The sequence below is a fragment of the Perca flavescens genome, chromosome 3, assembly GCF_004354835.1.
Source record: "Perca flavescens isolate YP-PL-M2 chromosome 3, PFLA_1.0, whole genome shotgun sequence".
Lineage (NCBI taxonomy): Eukaryota > Metazoa > Chordata > Actinopteri > Perciformes > Percidae > Perca > Perca flavescens.
Genome location: NC_041333.1, coordinates 956,465 through 978,522, shown reverse-complemented (window position 1 = coordinate 978,522; position 22,058 = coordinate 956,465). Strand labels below are relative to the sequence as shown.

The window sequence follows — 22,058 nt, the reverse complement described above, 5'->3', positions numbered from 1 at the left end:
TTGTATACACACAAAATGGAACTATGCACACAACTCTGAAAACTTGAAACTCATGTATCAACCACACTGCAAAACTTGAAGCACAAATTCCATGTTTTCAATCAAGTAGAAATTCTAACTCAACCAGGACTGAAATCTTAACGATTGCCACTTTAAATAACACTATACAAACATATCCTCAGAGTGTTCCACAGTGTATTGATGGAAAGGTATTTCTGTGTCACACCATTGTTAATGGATCCTGTTTCAAGTAGGGTGCGGAGATATATGTGTAGGTGCTGGAGTTTAAGGTGCAACGTGATGTGCCCGTCTTTACAGGAAGGACCTTTTTAAAGAACCGGTTCGAGCTAGTTACTTGTTGTAGATGTACTGATTGTACTCCAAGTACTACAAGGACACATGCCAGACCTTAAACCGTTAAACCGTCTACCCATGAACAATAATCAAAGAAAGGCTTGTTCTGTTTGAGTGGTCACTCAGGTTACCACACACCTCAAACCCACACAATCAATTATACTTTGACTAATCGGTCAGTATGCTTGTTTGTTTTGAGTACAATAGATAATAGTATTATTTGGCTCATTATTCGCTGCAGCACTCACACGGCAAGTGTGTTTCTGTTTGGATCTTTCCAGGGGCCGTGCTCTTCACTTCCCAGCATTCCACATCCCAGAGGTCCTCGACAGCGTCCCAACATGTCTCCATCATCCATGAAGAAAGAGACTGAAAGAATAGCAAAAATATTTGCAGCTCACTTTGATGACAATCAGTAGTACGTAGGTGGTTTTGTTTGCTAAACATTTGTACAGCTCAGAGGTTTCAGATTATGTAAATTTAATGTTTGGTATTTTCATGAATAAATATTAACTGTTTTCAACTCTGGATACTTTTGTATATGGTTGACATACAGTATGTATACATATGTTATTCATAATTCAATTCAATGTTCTTATTTATCATGTGCATAGTCTTGCATTGCCAGACCTATCTCCAGCACTGGCTACACTGCTTATCTTTTCTGGGACAAGGGAAAAAACACTGGCTAGTTTCTTTACATCCATCCTGTGCCTCTGATGACTATTATGTGCATGTGTGTCAGGCTCTATCCAACAGTGCTATTTTATTTGTTATATCAGAACCTGCTTCTTGGAACAGCCCTCAGGTTACATACAGATTTGTGTCCTGCCTGTTTGAACTTGTGCTTAATTGGCTGTTGAATATTTCTGTTTGGATAAAAGCCAAATATTTATTTAATATGGCGTTCCTTAGTTTTCACCCAAACAGCCACAAGGGGCAACAATGTGCCCAGTTGTCCTATGGTTACAGGCGTCTTAAACGGACTACAATCATTAATTCACTGGTGGGGGTTGTCTGTGTCCTGTTCGATGAAGTTGTAAGACTGAGCCTTGTGCTTTTAAAAGCAGGTGATTCATTTGGGCCAAGAGGCTCTCGTTATCATGGTCCTCAGAAAGCCTTTGGCATTACAAACATTACGGTTTGTTCAAATACTTTCCTTACAAGCTCTTAACATAATGTTGTGGGTAGAGAGCTAATAAAATAGGGAGCTAGTTTACTTTCTGTTGACAATAGTAGCGGATTAACGTTATCCGTATAAGCATGTGCGTGTATGTATGGATGGGTTTTATGTGTATGTTATTTGTCTATGATCCCAGCAAACTCTTTGGTCAATCAACTTAAATATGACACTGTTTTTGCATATGGCCTTCGATGATTTGAATTATGATGGAGAGGATGTAAAACACTATTGATATAGATAAGAATTTAAATTGTAAATATTACATTCCTGAACAATTAAAAAGCTTAAATAATACAAATAAGTACAAATTTTTGCACCTAAACATTAGAAGCTTGTACAAACATCATGAAGAATTAGCTACCTTACTCTCAAACTGTGACTGTAGCTTTGATGTTATTGGTTGCAGTAAAACCTGGATTAATGATAGGACCTTTACCGATATTCTTAACCTCGATGGCTATAAGCTAGTTATCAAAAACAGGCCTGGCTGCACTGGAGGTGGTATTTTTTTATATGTGTACTCCAGACATCATTTGAGTGTTTGTGATGACATTGTCTTAGATGATAATCATTCTGATTCACTTTTTATTGAGCTAAACCTCACAAATGCAACAAAAACAAACTTATAGTAGGAGTGATTTATTGCCCCCCTGACTCTGACCTTGATACTTTCAAACTGGAGGAAATTTTATTTCCCATAAACAGGAAAAACAAAGACTGTCCTATTAAGGCAGGGGTCTTCAATGTTTTTACTACATATCGTATTAAATGAAGTTGCATATTAATCTGGTCCTACAATAACTTTTAGGGCAGCCTAAAGCATTTATAGATACCTTTTTTTGCATAAAATACTAAGCTATTCAAATAGCCTGATACTTGTTGGCATGATTTTATAAATCTTGTTTTAATGTTAACCCTTAAATGTGAAACATGTGAAACAGTCAATCCTTTGGGATGAACTGTATCTGTTGATATTTGCTAATAATATGTTGGAATCATGTTAAGACTTTAATTTTTGAAAAAACTTTCACAAATTAACAATAATTTGGAGGCCCCCCTGGAGTGACTGTGAGGACCCCCTGTTGAAGAGACCTGTATTAGGGGACTTCAATATTGATGCAGAGATGATGCTGCAAAAAGTGACTTCATTAATACTTTACATTCTTTTTTCTTTTGTACCATAAATCATTTTACCAGAGCAATGCATTCCACTAGGTCAACTATTGACAATATCATTACAAACATTCGAAACACTAGGCTAGAATCTGGAGTTGTGTTTTCTGATATTACTGATCATTTTCCAATTGTATTATTCTAGATCTTGTTAGTAAGATTAAATTACCACAGCGAAAAACAAAAACTAAAGTACTAAATGAGAGAACCCTGCAACAACTGAGTGAAAGCTTACAGGCCAAAACAGCAGTCTATGAATTGCAAGGATCCCGACACTGCATATGACAACCTAATAAATGAGATCACAAACTCTATTTGTTGTACCATCCCAGAGAAGACTGCCGCATGCAGTGCAACTGGTCACAACCCCTGGCTTACAAAGGGTATCTTAAAATCTATCACACATAAAAACTAACTTTACAAACATTCTTTAAAGGTCCCATGGCATGAAAATGTCCCTTTATGAGGTTTTTTAACGTAAATTTGAGTTCCCCCAGCCTGCCTATGGTCCCCCAGTGGCTAGAAATGGTGATAGGTGCAAATGAAAGCTCAGATGAGCCGATCTGGAATCTGCTCCTTATGATGTCATAAGGGGAAAGGTTACCTCCCCTTTCTCTGCTTTGCCCGCCCAGAGAATTTGGCCCACCCATGAGAGAGAGACATCATGGCTTTCAAACGAGCAAACTGGCAGTTGGTCAAGGCCACACCCCCACCCTCCACCTTGCCCCTCCCTCTCTCCTCCTCAATAGCTACAGACACAGAAATGGCACATCCTAAGGAAAGCTCATTGTGGGACTGGCTCTAGTGGCTGTAATTCTGCACCAAGGCTGAATTTTGGGAAAAAGACTTCAGATACAGTATTAGGGGACCACTAAGGCCTATATAAAAGAGACTTCAGATACAGTATTAGGGGACCACTAAGGCCTATATAAAAGAGACTTCAGATACAGTATTAGGGGACCACTAAGATCTATATAAAAGAGACTTCAGATACAGTATTAGAGGACCACTAAGGTCTATATAAAAGAGACTTCAGATATAGTATTAGGGGACCACTAAGGCCTATATAAAAGACTTCAGATACAGTATTAGGGGACCACTAAGGTCTATATAAAAGAGACTTCAGATACAGTATTAGGGGACCACCAAGGTCTATATAAAAGAGACTTCAGATACAGTATTAGTGGACCACTAAGGTCTATATAAAAGAGACTAAAGATACAGCATTAGGGGACCACTAAGGTCTATATAAAAGAGACTTCAGATATAGTATTAGGGGACCACTAAGGCCTATATAAATGACTTCAGATACAGTATTAGGGGACCACTAAGGTCTATATAAAAGAGACTTCAGATACAGTATTAGGGGACCACCAAGGTCTATATAAAAGATACTTCAGATACAGTATTAGGGGACCACTAAGGTCTATATAAAAGATACTTCAGATACAGTATTAGGGGACCACTATGGTCAAGGCAAAGTGGTCTCAGGTGAGGGGCCAGACAAAGAATGGTTCAAAAACCCCAATGAATAAATGAGGTAGAGATGGAGTGACCCTGCCCGGAGGAAGACCGGGGCCCCCGTCTGGAGCCAGGCCCAGATGGCGGGCTCGTCGGCGAGCGCCTGGTGGCCGGGTTTGCCACGGAGCCCGGCCGGGCACAGCCTGAAAAAGCTACGTGGCTCCCATCTCTCCAGCCCATGGGCCCACCACCTGTGGGAGGAACCGCTGGGGTCGGGTGCGTTGTCACACGGGTGGCAGTGAAGGTCAGGGGCCTCGACGGACCAGACCCTGGCAGCAGACGCTGGCTCTGGGGAAGTGGAACGTCACCTCTCTGTGGGGGATGGAGCCGGAACTGGTGCGGGAGGTGGAGCGCTACCGGTTAGATCTGGTGGGGCTTACCTCTACGCATAGTCTCAGTTCTGGAACTGGAACTGTGCTAGTCATGGATTGTCTATAACAAACACCATGTTCGAACATAGGGATGCTCATAAGTGTACTTGGTACCAGAGCACCCTAGGCCAAAGGTCAATGATCAATTTTATAATCGTTTCATCTGATCTGAGGCCGTGTGTTTTGGACACTCGGGTGAAGAGAGGGGCGGAGCTGTCAACTGATCACCATCTGGTGGTGAGTTGGGTCAGGGGGTGGGGGAAGACTCTGGACAGACCTGGTAAGCCCAAACGGGTAGTGCGGGTAAATTGGGAACGTCTGGAGGAGGCCCCTGTCCGACAGACTTTCAACTCACACCTCCGGCGGAGCTTTTCGTGCATCCCTGTGGAGGCTGGGGGCATTGAACCCGAGTGGACAATGTTCAAAGTTTCCCTTGCTGAAGCTGTGGCGAGGAGCTGTGGTCTTAGGATCTTAGGTGCCTCAAGGGGCGGTAACCCACAAACACCGTGGTGGACAACGGTGGTCAGGGAAGCCGTCCGACTGAAGAAGGAGTCTTCCCGGGATATGTTATCCCAGAGGACTCCGGAGGCAGTTGCAGGGTACCGAAGGGCCCAAAGGGCTGCAGCCTCTGCCGTGAAAGAGGCAAAGCAGCGGGTGTGGGAGAAGTTTGGAGAAGACATGGAGAAGGACTTTTGGTCGGCACCAAGGTGCTTCTGGAAAACTGTTCGCCACCTCAGGAGGGGGAAGCGGGGAACCATCCAAGCTGTGTACAGTAAGGATGGGACACTGTTGACCTCAACTGAGGAGGTAATAGGGCGGTGGAAGGAGCACTTTGAGGAACTCCTGAATCCGACTAATCGCCCTCTATGTTAGAGGCAGAGCTGGAGGATGATGGGGATCATTGTCAATTTCCCAGGCGGAGGTCACTGATGTAGTCAAACAACTCCACAGTGGCAAAGCCCCTGGGATTGATGAGATCCGTCCAGAAATGCTCAAGGCTCTGGGTGTGGAGGGGCTGTCCTGGTTGACACGCCTCTTCAACATTGCGTGGAAGTCTGGGACGGTGCCAAAGGAGTGGCAGACGGGGTGGTGGTTCCCCTTTAAAAAGGGGGACCAGAGGGTGTATGCCAATTACAGGGGTATCACACTTCTCAGCCTCCCTGGTAAAGTCTACTCCAAGGTGCTGGAAAGGAGGGTTCGGCCGATAGTCGAACCTCGGGTTGAGGAGGAACAATGCGGATTCCGTCCTGGTCGTGGAACAACGGACCAGATCTTTACTCTCGCAAGGTTCCTGGAGGGAGCCTGGGAGTATGCCCAACCGGTCTACATGTGTTTTGTGGATCTGGAAAAGGCGTATGACCGGGTCCCCCGGGAGATACTGTGGGAGGTGCTGCGGGAGTATGGGGTGAGGGGGTCTCTTCTCAGGGCCATCCAATCTCTGTACAACCAAAGCGAGAGCTGTGTCCGGGTTCTCGGCAGTAAGTCGGACTCGTTTCAGGTGAGGGTTGGCCTCCGCCAGGGCTGCGCTTTGTCACCAATCCTGTTTGTAACATTTATGGACAGGATATCAAGGCGTAGTCGGGGTGGAGAGGGGTTGCAGTTCGGTGGGCTGGGGATCTCATCGCTGCTCTTTGCAGATGATGTGGTCCTGATGGCATCATCGGCCTGTGACCTTCAGCACTCACTAGATCGGTTTGAACCCGAGTGTGAAGCAGTTGGGATGAGGATCAGCACCTCTAAATCTGAGGCCATGGTTCTCAGCAGGAAACCGATGAAGTGCCTACTCCAGGTAGGGAATGAGTCCTTACCCCAAGTGAAGGAGTTCAAGTACCTTGGGGTTTTGTTCGCGAGTGAGGGGACAATGGAGCGGGAGATTGGTCGGAGAATCGGCGCAACATTCAATTTATCGCATCGTTGTGACAAAAAGAGCTGAGCCAGAATGCAAAGCTCTCGATCTACCGGTCAGTTTTCGTTCCTACCCTCACCTATGGTCATGAAGGCTGGGTCATGACCGAAAGAACGAGATCCAGGGTACAAGCGGCCGAAATGGGTTTCCTCAGGAGGGTGGCTGGGGTCTCCCTTAGAGATAGGGTGAGAAGCTCAGTCATCCGTGAGGAGCTCGGAGTAGAGCCGCTGCTCGCCCGGCGTCGAAAGGAGCCAGTTGAGGTGGTTCGGGCATCTGGTAAGGATGCCCCCTGGGCGCCTCCCTAGGGAGGTGTTTCAGGCACGTCCAGCTGGGAGGAGGCCTCGGGGAAGACCCAGGACTAGGTGGAGGGAGGTCCAGCTGGGAGGAGGCCTCGGGGAAGACCCAGGACTAGGTGGAGGGATTATATCTCCAACCTGGCCTGGGAACGCCTTGGGATCCCCCAGTCGGAGCTGGTTAATGTTGCTCGGGAAAGGGAAGTTTGGGGTCCCCTGCTGGAGCTGCTCCCCACACGACCCGATACCGGATAAGCGGACAAAGATGGATGGATGGGACTATGGCTTATATAAAAGAGACTTCAGATACAGTATTAGGGGACCACTAAAGTCTATATAAAAGAGACTTCAGATACAGTATTAGGGGACCACTAAGGCCAATATAAAAGCATCCAATGAGCAACGTGTTATGGGACCTTTACAAAACCCAAGTGCTATGAACAAGGAAATATAAACTAATTACAGGAATAAACTTACACATATAATAAGGCAAATTAAAGTAAACACTATACACACCTCATACAAGCATCACAGGGTGACTCCAAGAAGTCTTGGAAAGTGCTAAATGAAGTCCTTAACAAGGGCCAAAACAGCTCCGTGCTCCCAAATACTGCATGCATACACTCACATTTAAAGGGGTGATAGAATGATTATATAGGGTATTTCACACTGTTCCTTATGGTCTCCTAATGGGGTATGTAACATTGGTTGGGCTGAAAATGGCCTGGTTGATATTTGATTGGCCCTTATGCATCGCTGTGTTTTGGCCCAATTTGTAACAAGAGCTTTTCTTCCAAATATGGTATGCTCATGAATATTTAGATGAGCTGCGGGCTGATTGGTTGAGCAAATTGCCATACGCACACATTAGAGACACGCGCTGATTGGTTGAGCGAATCGCCATACACACACATTAGAGACACGCGCTGATTGGTTGAGCGAATCCCCCAATACACACATTAGAGACGCAACAGAATCTCATATTTCAGACACTGCAATGTTTCGTTACCAAATTCACTTCTGAGACTTTTTTATGCGAGAAATCAACTATATAAAGCTCAAATATGGGCCGTTTTACAAAGATTTATGGCTAATTGCAAATTTGGTAAGACGTGTCAGACTTTAGGAGCTCCACACAGTCTGACGAGAAAGCGGCAGCCTGCTGGGCTCCATACCCAGGGCAAAGTCACCCTTTGTGGATACTGCACTACCGGGGCTCCTAGGGCTGTCCTCGACTAAAGATATTCTTAGTCGACTAACACTTATACGATTTTGTCGACTAATCGATTAGTTGATTTAATTGACAGAGCTGTGCGCTTTGAGAGGTGGTTAAGACTAGAAAAGCACAATATAAAGTTAATTAGTTAATTAGTTGATGGTTAATTAGTTAATTAACCATCTGTAAAACTGAGTTTCTCCACAATTAATCCTGCAAAAGCACCACTTTAAATCTTGTGTTTACCATAAATGTGCTCATGAGTTTCTTGGAAATGAGTAATTAAGCATGAATAACCATAAAAAATTACTTATCAACTAAAGAAATCTTAGTCGACTAAGACCAAAACGACCGATTAGTCGACTAATAGACTAAGATGTGGCAGTCCTAGGGGCTCCGCGGCTGGCTGCCAGCATAACTATAATATATTTACAGTTTGAATTTCGTCACGCCACTTATATAACATCTACCCCAATGTCTTATAAAGCTAACCGTTGTGTCCGATTTGATTTTAAGGCATTTTTATGAACGTGAGGCGTCTTGTTAGGACGTGCAGCTGCTAGCTATATGTCCCATTCAATACAATGGGGAAATATCGCAGCTAGCTAGCTACACTTTCGGCATAACTATAATATATTTACAGTTTGAATTTCGTCACGGAACTTATATCACAGCTACCCCAAGGTCTTACAAAGCTAACTGTTGTGTCCGATTTGAATTTCAGGTATTTTTATTAACTGAGGGGTCTTATTAGGAGGAGCAGCAAGCTAGCTATGTGTCCCATTGAATACAATGGGAAATGATTGCAGCTAGCTAGCTACACTTTCGGCATAACTATAGTATATTTATAGTTTGAATTTTGTCACGGCATGAATATTACAGGTTCCCCAAGGTCTTACAAAGCTTAGCTAACACTTTTGGATTTCAATTGAATGCATTTTTGTGAATTTCAGAGGTCTCGTTAGGAGGAGGCTAGCTAGCTCTCATTGATGGACTCCAGCTCACCGCAGGCTCGATCAATGAGACTCGCGGACAAGAGGCGTTTATTTCCCCGATTGTTTGTTTAAATAACTCAACACACATATCCATTTTAAGATTAACCGGAACCTGCGGGCTGCGGTAAGAGATTGTGGGCGTAACAACATCACTGACTGCGCTCTCAGTAACTCAGCGGCCGGCCGGTAGCAGGAAGAGGGGAGGGAGAACAGCGAGCTGCAGGCCCTGGAGCTCTGTCAGGGCAGCGCCGTTTGGTAGTCCAGTCATCCAGAAAAGGGTGAGTTTGCACGGGTATTGAGCACCGGGCCGCCAGCCGAGCTCGATCGAGGACAGGCAGGGCGGTGATGTAGCAACCCAGGCAGCACCGGCCGCTGAACTCCGACACACAGTCGGACAAAATTTGCAATTATCCATCAATTTTCGTAAAACGGCCCATATTTGAGCTTTACATAGTTGATTTCAAGCATAAAAACGTTTCAGAAGTGAATTTTGTAATGGAATAGCAGAGATCTGCATGACCTAGATTCAGAAGACTACCTGATCTCAGGTCCGTTGTGTAGCCTATGTAAATGTTGGGGCGTGTTCTCTTAATACACCCATGGGCGTGACAAAGTTACAGGTCTTGGGAGGTTGACGTCAACTTCCAGCTTTGTTGAGATTTGCCCGTTTTCAGCGGCAGTTTCAAAATATGAGATTTTCATAGTAAAGAGGTGTCAATTGGATTTTGAGCTTTATGTATGTCCTATTTACCCACCGAACTGTCGTTATTCAACTATGACAGGGTAAAATCGGTTTTGCATTCTATCACCCCTTTAAGTAATAATGTCACTAATTACATTGATCTAGCAAATAACTTTAATTACTTTGTCTCCATTGGGGAAAAGCTCTAGAAACCAACCTCAGGGTATCTCTTTTAACTATTACTTGCTGGGCAACTATGTCAATTCCTTTTTTATGAAGCCAACCGACTGCAATGAAGTCTATAATCACAAACTTACAATGCTTGTACACCGCTGGTGAGAATAAAACCTGTAGTAAAACTCTGAAAGCCATTGCACTTGATATCATGGAGCCACTTACTTATTGTATCAATTTTTCTCCGTTCTCTGGAATTGTGCCAAAAAGGGCAAAAAAATGCAAGAATTATACCAGTATTTAAATCTGGGGATAAAAATTATATAAGCTATTATTGTCCTATATCAATCTTGCCTACAATCTCTAAGGTCTTAGAGAGAGTAGTGTACAATAGGCTAAATGGCTACCTTGATAAGCTAAATATTGCTTCATCCCAGTATGGTTGCATGTATGGCTGTAATTGATCTGATCTAAAAGATCAATGCCATTGATAAAGGCGACTGTGGTATTGGTATTTCTTTAGATCTATCCAAGGCATTTGATGCTATTGGTTTTGACATATTATTGAATAAATTACATCATTATGGAATCAGAGGACTAGCACTTAGCTGGTTCACAAGTTATTTATTGGGTAGACAGCAATATGTCAATATAAATGAACAAATTTCCATAAGCAAACCCATCAAATTTGGAGTCCCCCAAGGATCAATTTTGGGGCCTCTCCTCTTTATATAATATATTAATGACTTTGAAAATTTTGCTGACGACACTAATTTTATTTATGTCACATAAGAGTCCAGTTGGACTGCAATAAATAATAAACAGATATAAGAAATGTAGAAGTTTGGTTTCGGTGTAATAAACTATCTCTTAACATCAATAAGATGAACTACATTGTGTTTCATTCCAACAAAAATCTAATGGAAAACAAGTTTGTCTTAAAATAAATGAACAAATTGTTGAAAGACTAAACACCACTGAATTCCTCTGGGTGGATGAATGTTTAAATTCCAAATGCCATATTGATCACCTAACAAAAAAGTTATCTGAATATGTTGGACTATTTTTTAAGTTCAGACATTTTCTCCCACACTCAGCACTTCTCACCTTATATACAACTTTGAGCCCCATTTAAACTATTGTAATGTCATATGGTGTAACACTTTTCCCAGCCACTTGAAAAAAACTACAGACTCATACGGGCATTAGCGTGGTCTGAGTCCAATACCCCCACTCGTCCTCTGTTTCGTCGCCTTGGTTTAAGGCTTACCGAATATAATGTATTTCATAATGCCTGCAATGATATTCCAGGTCATTCATAGGTTAAACTAGCGATTGTGTGAGCTTGTTCCAATCTGGCGTCCCCAGCACATTTATGACATAAGGGAAAAACACCTAATCACTGGCAAAAAACGAAGGCTAAAGTGTACGAGCCTGAGTGTAGTTTGTAGGGGACCGCGGATCTGGAACGAGCTTGAGGAAAACTTGAAACTGTCGCATTCTGTTTCCATCTTCAAGAAAAGTCTGGAAAAAATGCTCATAACATATGATTGTTGAATATTCCGTAAGTGTTATATTTGTGCTGGGATATCGACTGTCTGTGTGTCTATGTTGAGTATATTATGACTGAATTTGTTTCTGTTTTTTTTAATTTTATTTTGTAGTGTCTGTAGGCTATTCTGTTGTAGCCTATTCTGTATGTTGCGTCTATGGTAAGTTGAGTTTTTGGTGTCTGTATATTATCTGTTATAACTGTATGTTTATTGTTATATGTTACAGATGACGTGTGACATAAACGAAACGAATTATAGGCGTGAAGCAAGTTGTTTGCATGCGGTGTGTCTGGTTTCCTTGCAGGGCGGTGCAGCAGCTCGGTTTAAAAGAGTCCACGTCTGGTGCAGGAAGCCTACATCGGCTTCAATCCGGCAGCGAGTGTCGACTACTGTAGTCGGCTCTTTGCGTTGATTTGCAGTGCGGAGCCTGGCTGTTTCTGTTTAAAAGTGGCATGAGAAGTTGGAGTCTGTTTATGGCTAACGTTAATGGCACAACAAGAGGACTTGGCTTTCAAAAGACAAACTTTTCCATACCTGAAACTCGACGTCTGCTCATCTAGCACACCTGGATCTGTCATGACGCTTCAGAGGACTGACTTATTTAAATAAATGCTTTAAAGCGCACACTGGACACAAGCTGCTTGTCTGCCTTCAGTTGATATTGTTCCTAATTCTTTGTCATTAATCATGGTTGGTGGAGGAAGTGCTGAACTGGCCCCAACAGCCGCTGTCAAGATATTTTCAGCCGGAGCAGCTGGCTGTGCGGCCGAGCTGGTCACTTTACCTCTGGACACAGCCAAGGTCAGACTGCAGGTGAGGACCATCACCTGTTCATAAAGTCACACACTGTTGTAATACTGAGGTCCTGAAATCCCTCAACCAATCCTATACAGCCACTTACCCTAATATATATATATATATATATATAATATAATATATTAAGTTCACAGTTTCTGTAAATTTCATTGCACTACATGATGATCTAGAATGCTGCCAAAGCACTTCACCAGTGGTGGAATGTAACTAAGTGCATTTACTCAAGTACTGTACTTAAGTACAATTTTAAAGTACTTGTATGAGTATTTTGTTTTTATGGCACTTTCTACTTCAACTCCACTATGTTTTGGCGGCAGATATTGTGCGTTTTACTTCACTACATTTGCCTTCACCCTAGTTACTCATTACTGAGCAGAATTAGATTATTAATAGGAAATATAAATACATTTATAAATGATCATGTATTATTATAGATTAGGCCACTAAGCAGTATATGGGTTGTTCTGCAAGATGAGTGCTTTTACCTTTGGTACTTAAGTAAAGTTTAATGCTAAATCTTAGTACTGTACTTAAGTAAGATATTGAATGCAGGACTTTTACATGTAACAGGGTGTCTTTAGTAATAATGTAGTATTGCTACTTGAGGGGGGAGGTGTGGGAGCAAGGGCGGGGCAGTGAGATATAAACGTCATAAGAGACTGATATGGCAATTATACAACCCTTAAGGCACATTTTGGTTTCTCCCAGCAACAGTTTCCAGACATCATGAGTGACCTGTGATAGAATGTTTTGAACATTTTGTTGTGCATTTATTTGACTTTAGATTCAAGGTGAATCCAAGCCCTCATTGAAAGGCCAGAGGATGAAATACAGAGGGGTGTTCGCCACTATCTTCACCATGGTGCAGACGGAGGGCCCGAGGAGTCTGTACAGCGGACTGGTGGCAGGGCTGCACAGACAGATGGGCTTCGCCTCAGTCCGCATCGGCCTGTATGACACCATGAAGCAGTTCTACACCAGAGGCTCAGAAAGTATGTGTCCAAATGGAGCCAATTAAATCTATCCCTGTTTAGCAGAAATGCAAGGCTAAGCAGTAAGTTCAATTGTAATCTGCTGATTTCTGTTACAGCAGATACAAACATGGGATATTTTGCAAGTCATTGAATATATTCACATATAGGGCACAGAGCAGATTCCTCTTTCAGGGAATAGAATTGTGATTATGCTGAAGGCCTTAACTGTTCCATCCATCACTGCAACTATAGCTGGAGAGACTTCTGCAAACAAGTTTTCACCTCAGTGTATGTCAGCAGATAACCAGTAAAACCAGTTTGAAAGTTAACCAAAGTTTGCTTTTATCTTTGCAGTGTGTCCTCAAAGTAAACACAGTTCAGCAGTCTAACACCAATAATACCTGTAGTGTTTAATGCAAATGCTTATCATGAACCTTAAGAATCAGGAAAACCTAGGATGTAGCATGTTGTTATTTCTTGTTGATTGTTTGCAAGTAAAATATTTTATTGACAGGCAAATAAAAAAAAGCATAACAAATATTATGAAAGGACAATTCCCCAACCAAATGTATTCTTTTGTGTCTACTTAATCATACTAGCTAAATCTGTCATCATTATCAAAACTGCAGCTCTGTTCAGTCTCTCATTACTGTCTTAACTTGGTTGTGGCATTAGAGAAAAACAAGTGTTTTTTCTTGCATCACAGATGCAGGAATCGGGACTCGGATGCTGGCGGGCTGCACCACCGGAGCGATGGCGGTGGCCTTTGCGCAGCCCACTGATGTGGTGAAAGTCAGGTTTCAGGCTCAGGTCCGCCTGCCCGAGAGCAACTCTGTGAAGAGATACAGCAGCACTTTTGATGCCTACAAGACCATCGCCAGGGATGAGGGCATTAGAGGGCTCTGGAAAGGTAAATTAAAATGGGCAACAAATCTTACTGTACAGTAGGTGTTACTGTTGCAAAGTCAATTATAATCTCTAAAAGGTAAGTACTGTAGCACTGCAGTTATTTTTACAGAGCCTAAGTTTTAGATGTCAAGTTGACAGCCATACCTTACTTAACTTTGCTTATATTTATATATATATATATATATATATATATATATATATATATATATATATATATATATATATATATATATATATATATACATAAAAAAAATTGTCAATGATGTTAAAGGTGCCCTGTCACATTTATTTCATGACTTTGTGGTAATGTCTGAAGTTCTACCATGGACTCTGTAACATTTTTTGTGGAAAAAATGCCTTGGTTACCTTATTTCAAGCCATTCTAGTGTGGTATAGAAAGCCTATAGGAAGACTCAGCTCGATTTCTGCCAGTTCTCATTAATATTCAACAAGCTAAGCTGTTTGAATCTGATTGGCTAACAGCTAGCCAATGAGAGCCTGGCTGTCAGAATCCTTTACCCAGCCCAACTGGGCGAGCTAATGAATAGTAATGAGCTCAGGCAATATGATGTCAGACTGACCAGCTTTTGTAATTATATGGAGCCCCCCTGGTCCCACTTTGTCCAAAAAAATTAATTATAACTATCTCGTGACATCAAGATACTATCTCGTGGCCTCAAGATACTATTTTGTGGCCTCAAGATAGTAAAGTGTCTGACACATGGAACCTTTGTTATTAAACTGGACCCTGTAGTGTAGTGCAATACTTCACATTCTGTGCAATATTCTCTGTTTTAATATTCAGTGTGCAATATAGTTTGCTGCAGTTCTGCTTCTATTTATTTACTAGTACTGTTCATCACAATTCTGTTAATACAGTAATGTAAATCTTGTAGGCTGCATATCCATAGTCCTTTATAATTCTTCTTCATATTTTATAGCCTATATTTATACTTTTTACATGTATATACTTCTATTATTAATTATATTCCTTTAAATGTCTTGATGTGCACATCAACTGTGACACAAGAATTGTCCCCCGGGTTATCAATAGCATCAATAAAAATCAATAAAGTATTTCTGATTCTGATTTTAAGTTGGCCTATAGTGGAGTGTGCAGACTGGTTCATTAATTATTGAAGTGTTTCACATTTTGGTAGTTTTGAATGTAAGAAAAGCATGTGTCCGTGTAGCCTACGAAAAAAACGTCAGCAGAGGGCGTTCTAGGCTTAGGTCACGGTACCTCCGTCTGGCTGTATTTCCATATGTGTATTTCCCAGTATTTCCCAGTTGATGGCCCAGTTTAATAACAAAGGGTCCATGTGTCAGACACTTTACTATCTCGTGGTCACGAGATATTATCTCGTGACCACGAGATAGTATCTTGAGGCCACGAGATTGTTATAATTAATTTATTTTGACAAAGTGGGACCAGGGGGGCTCCGTGTAATTGGCCTGATTTCTCTGCTTATTTCTGTTCAGTGGTTAGAGCTGACAGAGGAGGTAGCAGTTCATTTTCACATTCACCACATAACACAAACACATATGGACCTAACATATTTCAAAAAAATGCAAGTAAAAACGGGTTTGTATGGCAGGGCACCTTTAAACTTGAAAATCTTCTTAAAGGGGACTGTCAGCAGTTAGAGTTGCATTGTGGGTAATGTAGGCACCAGGTTTTGACAAAGGAAGAATAATGCAAAGAATAAAAAAAAACAATATCTCTAATTCTGCTGCATGGATTTTTTTTCCTGTTTAAAATGTTGACCTTTCGTTTCAGGTTGTCTGCCAAATATAACTCGTAATGCCATCGTAAACTGCTCCGAGCTGGTGACATATGACATCATTAAGGAGCTCATCCTCAAGTATGACCTGATGACAGGTCAGTGCAAAGTCTTTCCATTAAGTCCTCAGCATTTCAGGAATATTATTGCTCTTCTTAATAACTAAAGCAAATATTGTTTTTTTTCCAACAGACAATATGCCGTGTCACTTCACAGCAGGCTTCGCGGCAGGTTTCTGCACCACCATCGTAGCATCTCCGGTGGATGTGGTAAAAACACGCTTCATGAATTCAGCACCTGGTATGTACAGCGGTGCTATTAACTGTGCATTAACCATGCTGACGAAAGAGGGACCCACAGCTTTCTATAAGGGGTACGTAGTCAAAAGTGAGCATGGAAAGAATCATTGAAACTACAGTTTAACATTTGACAAAAGCAAAAACTTAATGAAAAACTGCCAATTTTTTCTTGACTTTTTATAGATTTGTGCCCTCCTTTCTTCGCCTGGGTTCCTGGAACATTGTGATGTTTATGAGCTACGAGCAGATTAAAAGAGCTGTCATGAGATTTCAACAGTCCCGGGACTCTCCGCTCTGACCTGTCTGACAGCTGGTTTGTCACTAGGTTGGTGTTATTGTTGTAGCAAAGCTAGGACTGTCTGTACCAAGCGGCACACGCGTTGGAGAGACAGTGTGGTTAGACTGTTGCTGGTCTGGACCTGTTTTGCCTCAGGGATTAAATTGTACATTTAATTAAAGAAGCCTATCTCAAAGGAAAAACTGCAGGGATGATTAATATTGAATTGTTACTGACTTGCACACATTATTCAAATAGATCTTTTCTAGCAATGTTTGGCAGGTCCTAGTATTGTGCATGCTGACTCATTGTCACACTGTCATGGCTACAAGGACACATGAGTATAACTATTCTTGTGCTTTTCCTACAATCACAAATCAAAATGTCTGCTGAGAAAAAGGCCTCTTTACAGAGTGAAGTCTGGTGTGGATGGGGATGCAGGGTGTCCCCAAGTCAGATTTACAGTGCTGTCTATTGAGCACATTCATTTATTGGTTTATTGGTCTTGGTTGGGTATTGCATTTCATATCTGGTTTCAGGTGAAACATTCACGTTTTTATGATGTGAAAAAAAATGCAGTCTTTCATTTGAATGTACCTGTTGAAGCGGGAGTTCTCTGTCTTCCAGAGTCTCTTGATCTTTAAAATGTCAGAAAATTGTGAAAAATGCTCATCACAATTTTATGAGATGTCTTGTTTTGTCTGACTAAACACTCCCAAGACCCAAAGATATTCAGAATCACTGTGACACACAACAAGACAAACCAGCAAATCCTCACAACTGAGAAGCTGGAACTGGGAACATTTGATTTGATTGATGTGTTGTTTTTCTGTCAATTGACTTATTGATTTATCAACTTATCATGTTTGCTCTATTAGTATTTAGCCATAGTTCTGCCAAAGTAAATTTTAGGAAATTACCACTTAAAACCTAAAAATACCTCAAATGTAATTCCTTGTATCTATGAATGGTACACATTATATAGAAATTGAAAAGTCTAAATGTAATACTGTATGCATCAACGAAGCATACAATTGAAACAGGACACTGTAACCACACCAACAAGACATAATCCACACGTGGAATACAGTATAAATGGAATAAACCAAAATTATATGTTTAAAGTCTGTTTCAAAGGGCTTTGTCAAAAAAGAAAAAAAAAGTTCAACATTGACCCACATTTCGTACACGACAAACCCGGCCAACTGTCACTCCATACCTGCTCTATTACCGGAGGCTGTTATGGATACTCTACTGTATAATCCCTTTTATATGTGACCATTCAAGGGAACAATGCCATGATAAAACACCCCCTAACTGTGAGATACGGCTCAATGCTGACACTTTTCAGACATGACTCAGGCTTTTTTTTTATAACAGCTGAGTTTATATTAAGAATAGGCTTTTAATGTGTTGCCATATTTTTTAGAACATGGCCCAATGTCGCTTGTTGTATGCAGTCATTTAATATCATTTTGGCAATTAAATAATTATCATTTGAAGTCTAAATACTGTATATATGAGCTCCACATGTTTCTGTTCAGAAATAACCGGCTTCTCCATCAAACAATGCAGAGACACGGAGGTGAAAGAGGCGACAAAAGAATCAGCTGACAGACACGAAAATTGCCCAATTTGAGTCTTGTGGGACAAAAGAGGCTGCTGACAAAGATGTAACTGAAGTCTGTGGTGTAACAAAAGCCTCTAAACATGCTCCACCTTGGTAATCATCTCCTGTAGTGTCAGTGAGGTTTCTCCATGGTTGAATTAGTATGGCAAGCTGTGCTGGGCCATATGGCACTCTGGCTAACTAAGTTAATTGAGTTGGGACACACGAAGATATTGAACAAGTGATGAGTTTAACAAGATTACCTTTGGCCTTTCATTAAAAGACATACTGGTAGATGTTAGGATGACGAGGGGGAACTGTGAGTAAATCAAGTGGGAGGAGTCTCGCCACACAGACGATCAGAGATATCGAGTGTCGGTGAGAAGTTCAAGTTCACTGAACCAACTGTGACCAACTTTTTTCTGACTGAAGGAAACAGATATGTTCTTACCAGATATGATGATACATGTGTCTTCATATAGTGCAATCAAATGTTTAAAATGGGTGTTGCTTGTCATCTGGCTGAACCAGTTTTCTCACTTTCAGATGATGACGCACTTTGCTTTGCTGACTCTGTTTTGTTATCTAGCGTACTACCTCCTACAGATAAGCAACCAAATGCACATGTTCCGTGCCACAGTATAAGAGCAAATGACAGATATTTGTAGCTGTTTTTGCTTGTTTAATATACTAATCCATTCAGAACCTTTCTCTGTGCGGGGTTGGGTTAGGGTTAGGGTGAAATCGTAATTGTACCTCAGCATCTCTGTTATACTGGACCATTTTAAAGTGGCAACTCTAAAGATTTAGAGTCTGACCTTTCCTGAGCATTATGTTAATATCAGTTCAGTAGAATAAAGTATTTGAAGAGTGACGATTGGACAGTTGGATTAATGATATCAGAGTGAGTTCAGATTTGGATCGTTTTCCTCACTCAAAGAGGCTCTCGCTTGAAAAATCCAAGTCAAAAGTATGAGACTGTATTGCCAGACTTGCAAAAAAATAAAAAGGTCGACATGTACTTCCTCTATACATAATAAATCCATCCATTGTCTATGCCCAGTGCCTTTTGGATACCACTGCCAATGCAATACATCAATTGAGATATATAAATGTTTTACTACCCTACAAAATAAGCTGAACTTCTCTGTCCATCAATGTTTATTAATGTATGTATGGATGCTTTGCCCAGAAACTATTTTCACTTTGTTAACTTTGATGAAATGCAAAACATGTATTTGAGGCTGATGTTTCATTGTGGAGCTTGTTGATGCATCCTCTGCTGCACCAGAGGCTGAAGACGCACCGGTCTTGTTGGCCATTTGGGGCCTTGTCCGTGCACTCCTGGACGTATGGACTTATTGTAATCATGACAAAACGGTACATGCTGTAGACAGTGAGCAGTGTTCATGTGGGTGCCGCAGGGCAGCAGGAATGAAGGGTGACAGCAGGTAGGTAAGGTCACAGATGTGGTTAGACCGCAGGCTGGGAGGCAGGAGTTATGGATCTGCTCTGCTGAGAAATGCAGAGTGTCAGGGAGAATCTCACCCAGCCTCTCAGTTGATTTAAACTCAATCATCTCCTGGAGTTTCTTCACCAGGAACATATTAATGTGCTGGAGTTTCCGCAACTTGAAAAAGGAATCCAGGAAATCTTCCAGCTGTGTTTTCCTTCCCACAAACCTCTGAAACAGCATCTATTACGAGGGATATACAGTATACACAGACACACACACACACACACACACACACACACACACACACACACACACATGGATATTACGTTACACCAGATTAGACCTCTTCTTTGCTTCTATAACAGCCTGAAATATTGGCTTTCTTAAGTGTGAAACAGCTAGACTGACATGTATTATTTGTGCTTATGTTTCCTGTCAACCAGCTGTTACCCCCACAGGTCTGACATGTCTGTTCTTGTCTTGTCTTCTATGCTGCCTTGCCATATTGTGTAAGCATATACAGTATATACATATATATACTGTGTACCAACAAAAAAACAGATTGCTTACATTTGATGTAATTTAATATGTAACAAACAAAAAGTGTAGCAAACCTCTAAGAATGGCTAATGAACTCTGGTCTCACATTTATCGGACACACTCATAATTTGAAGTTTTTATTCAGAAGAGACACATTAGCTTGCTCACTTTTGTTATGTGTCTTTTTTATGATAAGATAACCCTGATCCTATTATCTACTGACTTACAACTAATTATTAACATGTTAATTGAACATAAGCTGTATTGTAAAACTCTTCTATGAAAGAAAATACACCACACACTGATAGGAATACTTACCTCACACTCCTCCTCTGCATGATTTATCTTCGTCACCAGACTCCACTGAGCATAATGAACACTGTATTTTTCTGCTGTAAAACAAAATATGCAATAGAGTTAAGGCAGCTAGGTAATAAAAAAGATAGCAGAAATCCAGAATATAATTTTAAAACTCACCAAGTTGTTCGTGTTTGGCCTGGATGATGCTCCTAATATTTTCCAGTTCCTTGTACTTCATTGCAAGTAGCAACTTAGCATCTCTAAATTTAGCTTTTTGAGACAGACCGACTTTGGCTATAATTTGATTTGAAACCAGCATCTTCTCTGCAACCTTCTGCAGCCCCTGAAACTGGAAAAAACAGAAATAGTTGGGAAAACAGTGAATCCAGAGAGAGAGAGAGAGAGAGTTTATTTTTCTAGAAGAATAAGAAGAAATATAATCCACACGATATATGCAAAATTGTCTTTGTGTTTGCGTGAAATCCGACTCTTTGTTTAATGTTCCTGTCTGTCTCTGGGTCACATACTTACCTTGTCACTGCACCTGGTGATGTCATTTATTTTGTCTTCATCTTCCAGCAGCTCTCGCAGCTCTCTGGTCCTCAGAGCACCGAAGTGGCCCGGCAGAGACATGGTGACTCCTCCGCACTGGATGCTCTTTGCTTCATCAAAGTTTGACACCTATACCTGTTTGTTCCCGAGGCATCCTGCTGGGGTGCTATGGGAGCTGGTAATGATGCGTTCAAGGTCAGAAAACTACACGACTATAGTGCATATGGCATAAACCACCTTAATAAGTGACGTGTTAGGTTTCGTAGATATAGTTTCATGGATATGATGCTTTTAAGGGAAAATGTAGATGACAGTGGGCTGCAGAGGTTTTGATAAATTCATTCAAAAATATTTCTTTTGTTGCTTTTACAAAATAATAGGCTATCAATCAATGGCTGTAACACAGTGTCATTGTCTGCAGTCATAAGCTGTAACCATTAATTGGTCTGTTAGAATAATTTCTTATTTACACAGTTCAGTTTTGTCACATGCCTGTTTTTAATGATACTAGGCTATGGACTTGTATATAGGCTATACGTTGTCAGAATTCCAAGGTACATTGAAAGCCTCATTTAATGTTAGGATTGGAGTGGTGTCCATAGTGTCTGTTTTACACGAAGACCTGCACATTTCTTCAAAAGCTCTTTTAATCAGTATTTGAAATGACACAAACGAAGCAGGTAAGAAACCACCATGAGGAAAAGCTTAGAATATTTCTAATGGTTGAATTCAATGTATCATATTTTATTCAGATTAAGTCTATTAGTATTGTTTTTTTTTTTATATGTAATCAAATAATTTTATACGTTTATGTTTATTGTTCACAGACCTTTAAAAATCACTTGTTTTACAGCTTTCAGCCATGAAGACTAGATGTTCAGTGGCCTTTAATTAGGCTACATATTTAATTACATACATTAACTCGTGAATCAATAGATAACACACATTAAATTGGTTAGATGTCTGTTTTAAAATATTTTGTAAAGGAATAAGTCAGAAATATTTTTTTTTAACCCTTTATTTTCATTTTCTTAAAGACAACAAACATGCACAATGACACCAAGAAAGTAACTATACATGTAAGTGTCTAAATATATTTTTAAGCAGTACCATTATACATG

General features: G+C 41.0%; 2 protein-coding genes across 6 annotated transcripts in view; both read left to right on the top strand.

Annotated features, from left to right (window-relative positions):
* The window catches only part of c2cd3 (C2 domain containing 3 centriole elongation regulator), a 31,907-nt gene extending 31,025 nt beyond the window's left edge, over positions 1–882 (top strand). For all 3 annotated transcript variants that reach the window (XM_028573258.1, XM_028573257.1, XM_028573256.1), the window contains exon 32: positions 636–882. In XM_028573258.1, coding sequence (XP_028429059.1) covers positions 636–773 — 138 coding nt within the window. In that variant the 3' untranslated portion in view covers positions 774–882. The remainder of the gene's footprint in view (positions 1–635) is intronic.
* Positions 883–11,179: 10,297 nt separating this feature from the next.
* On the top strand, positions 11,180–21,056 carry LOC114552358 (mitochondrial uncoupling protein 2). Of its 3 annotated transcripts, none has more exons than XM_028573070.1 (7): positions 11,180–12,234; positions 13,022–13,229; positions 13,918–14,121; positions 15,901–16,002; positions 16,097–16,277; positions 16,387–16,528; positions 20,965–21,056. In XM_028573070.1, the coding sequence occupies exons 1-6, from the start codon at positions 12,109–12,111 to the stop codon at positions 16,499–16,501; spliced, it is 936 nt and encodes a 311-aa protein (XP_028428871.1). In that variant the 5' UTR covers positions 11,180–12,108; the 3' UTR covers positions 16,502–16,528; positions 20,965–21,056. The 3 variants fall into 3 exon arrangements, with proteins under 3 accessions (XP_028428871.1, XP_028428873.1, XP_028428872.1); XM_028573072.1 differs by lacking the exon at positions 20,965–21,056 and having other exon boundaries at positions 11,180–11,432; positions 11,726–12,234; positions 16,387–17,066; XM_028573071.1 differs by lacking the exon at positions 20,965–21,056 and having other exon boundaries at positions 11,180–11,432; positions 11,648–12,234; positions 16,387–17,066.
* The last annotated feature ends 1,002 nt before the right edge of the window (positions 21,057–22,058 follow it).

Bases quoted from the DNA above. Each gene is read 5' to 3' on its own strand.
- LOC114552358 (XM_028573070.1), top strand. From the start codon at position 12,109: ATGGTTGGTGGAGGAAGTGCTGAACTGGCCCCAACAGCCGCTGTCAAG. The intron at 12,235-13,021 runs GTGAGGACCATC...ATTTGACTTTAG, and splicing joins CAGCCAAGGTCAGACTGCAG to ATTCAAGGTGAATCCAAGCC. The intron at 13,230-13,917 runs GTATGTGTCCAA...CTTGCATCACAG, and splicing joins CTACACCAGAGGCTCAGAAA to ATGCAGGAATCGGGACTCGG.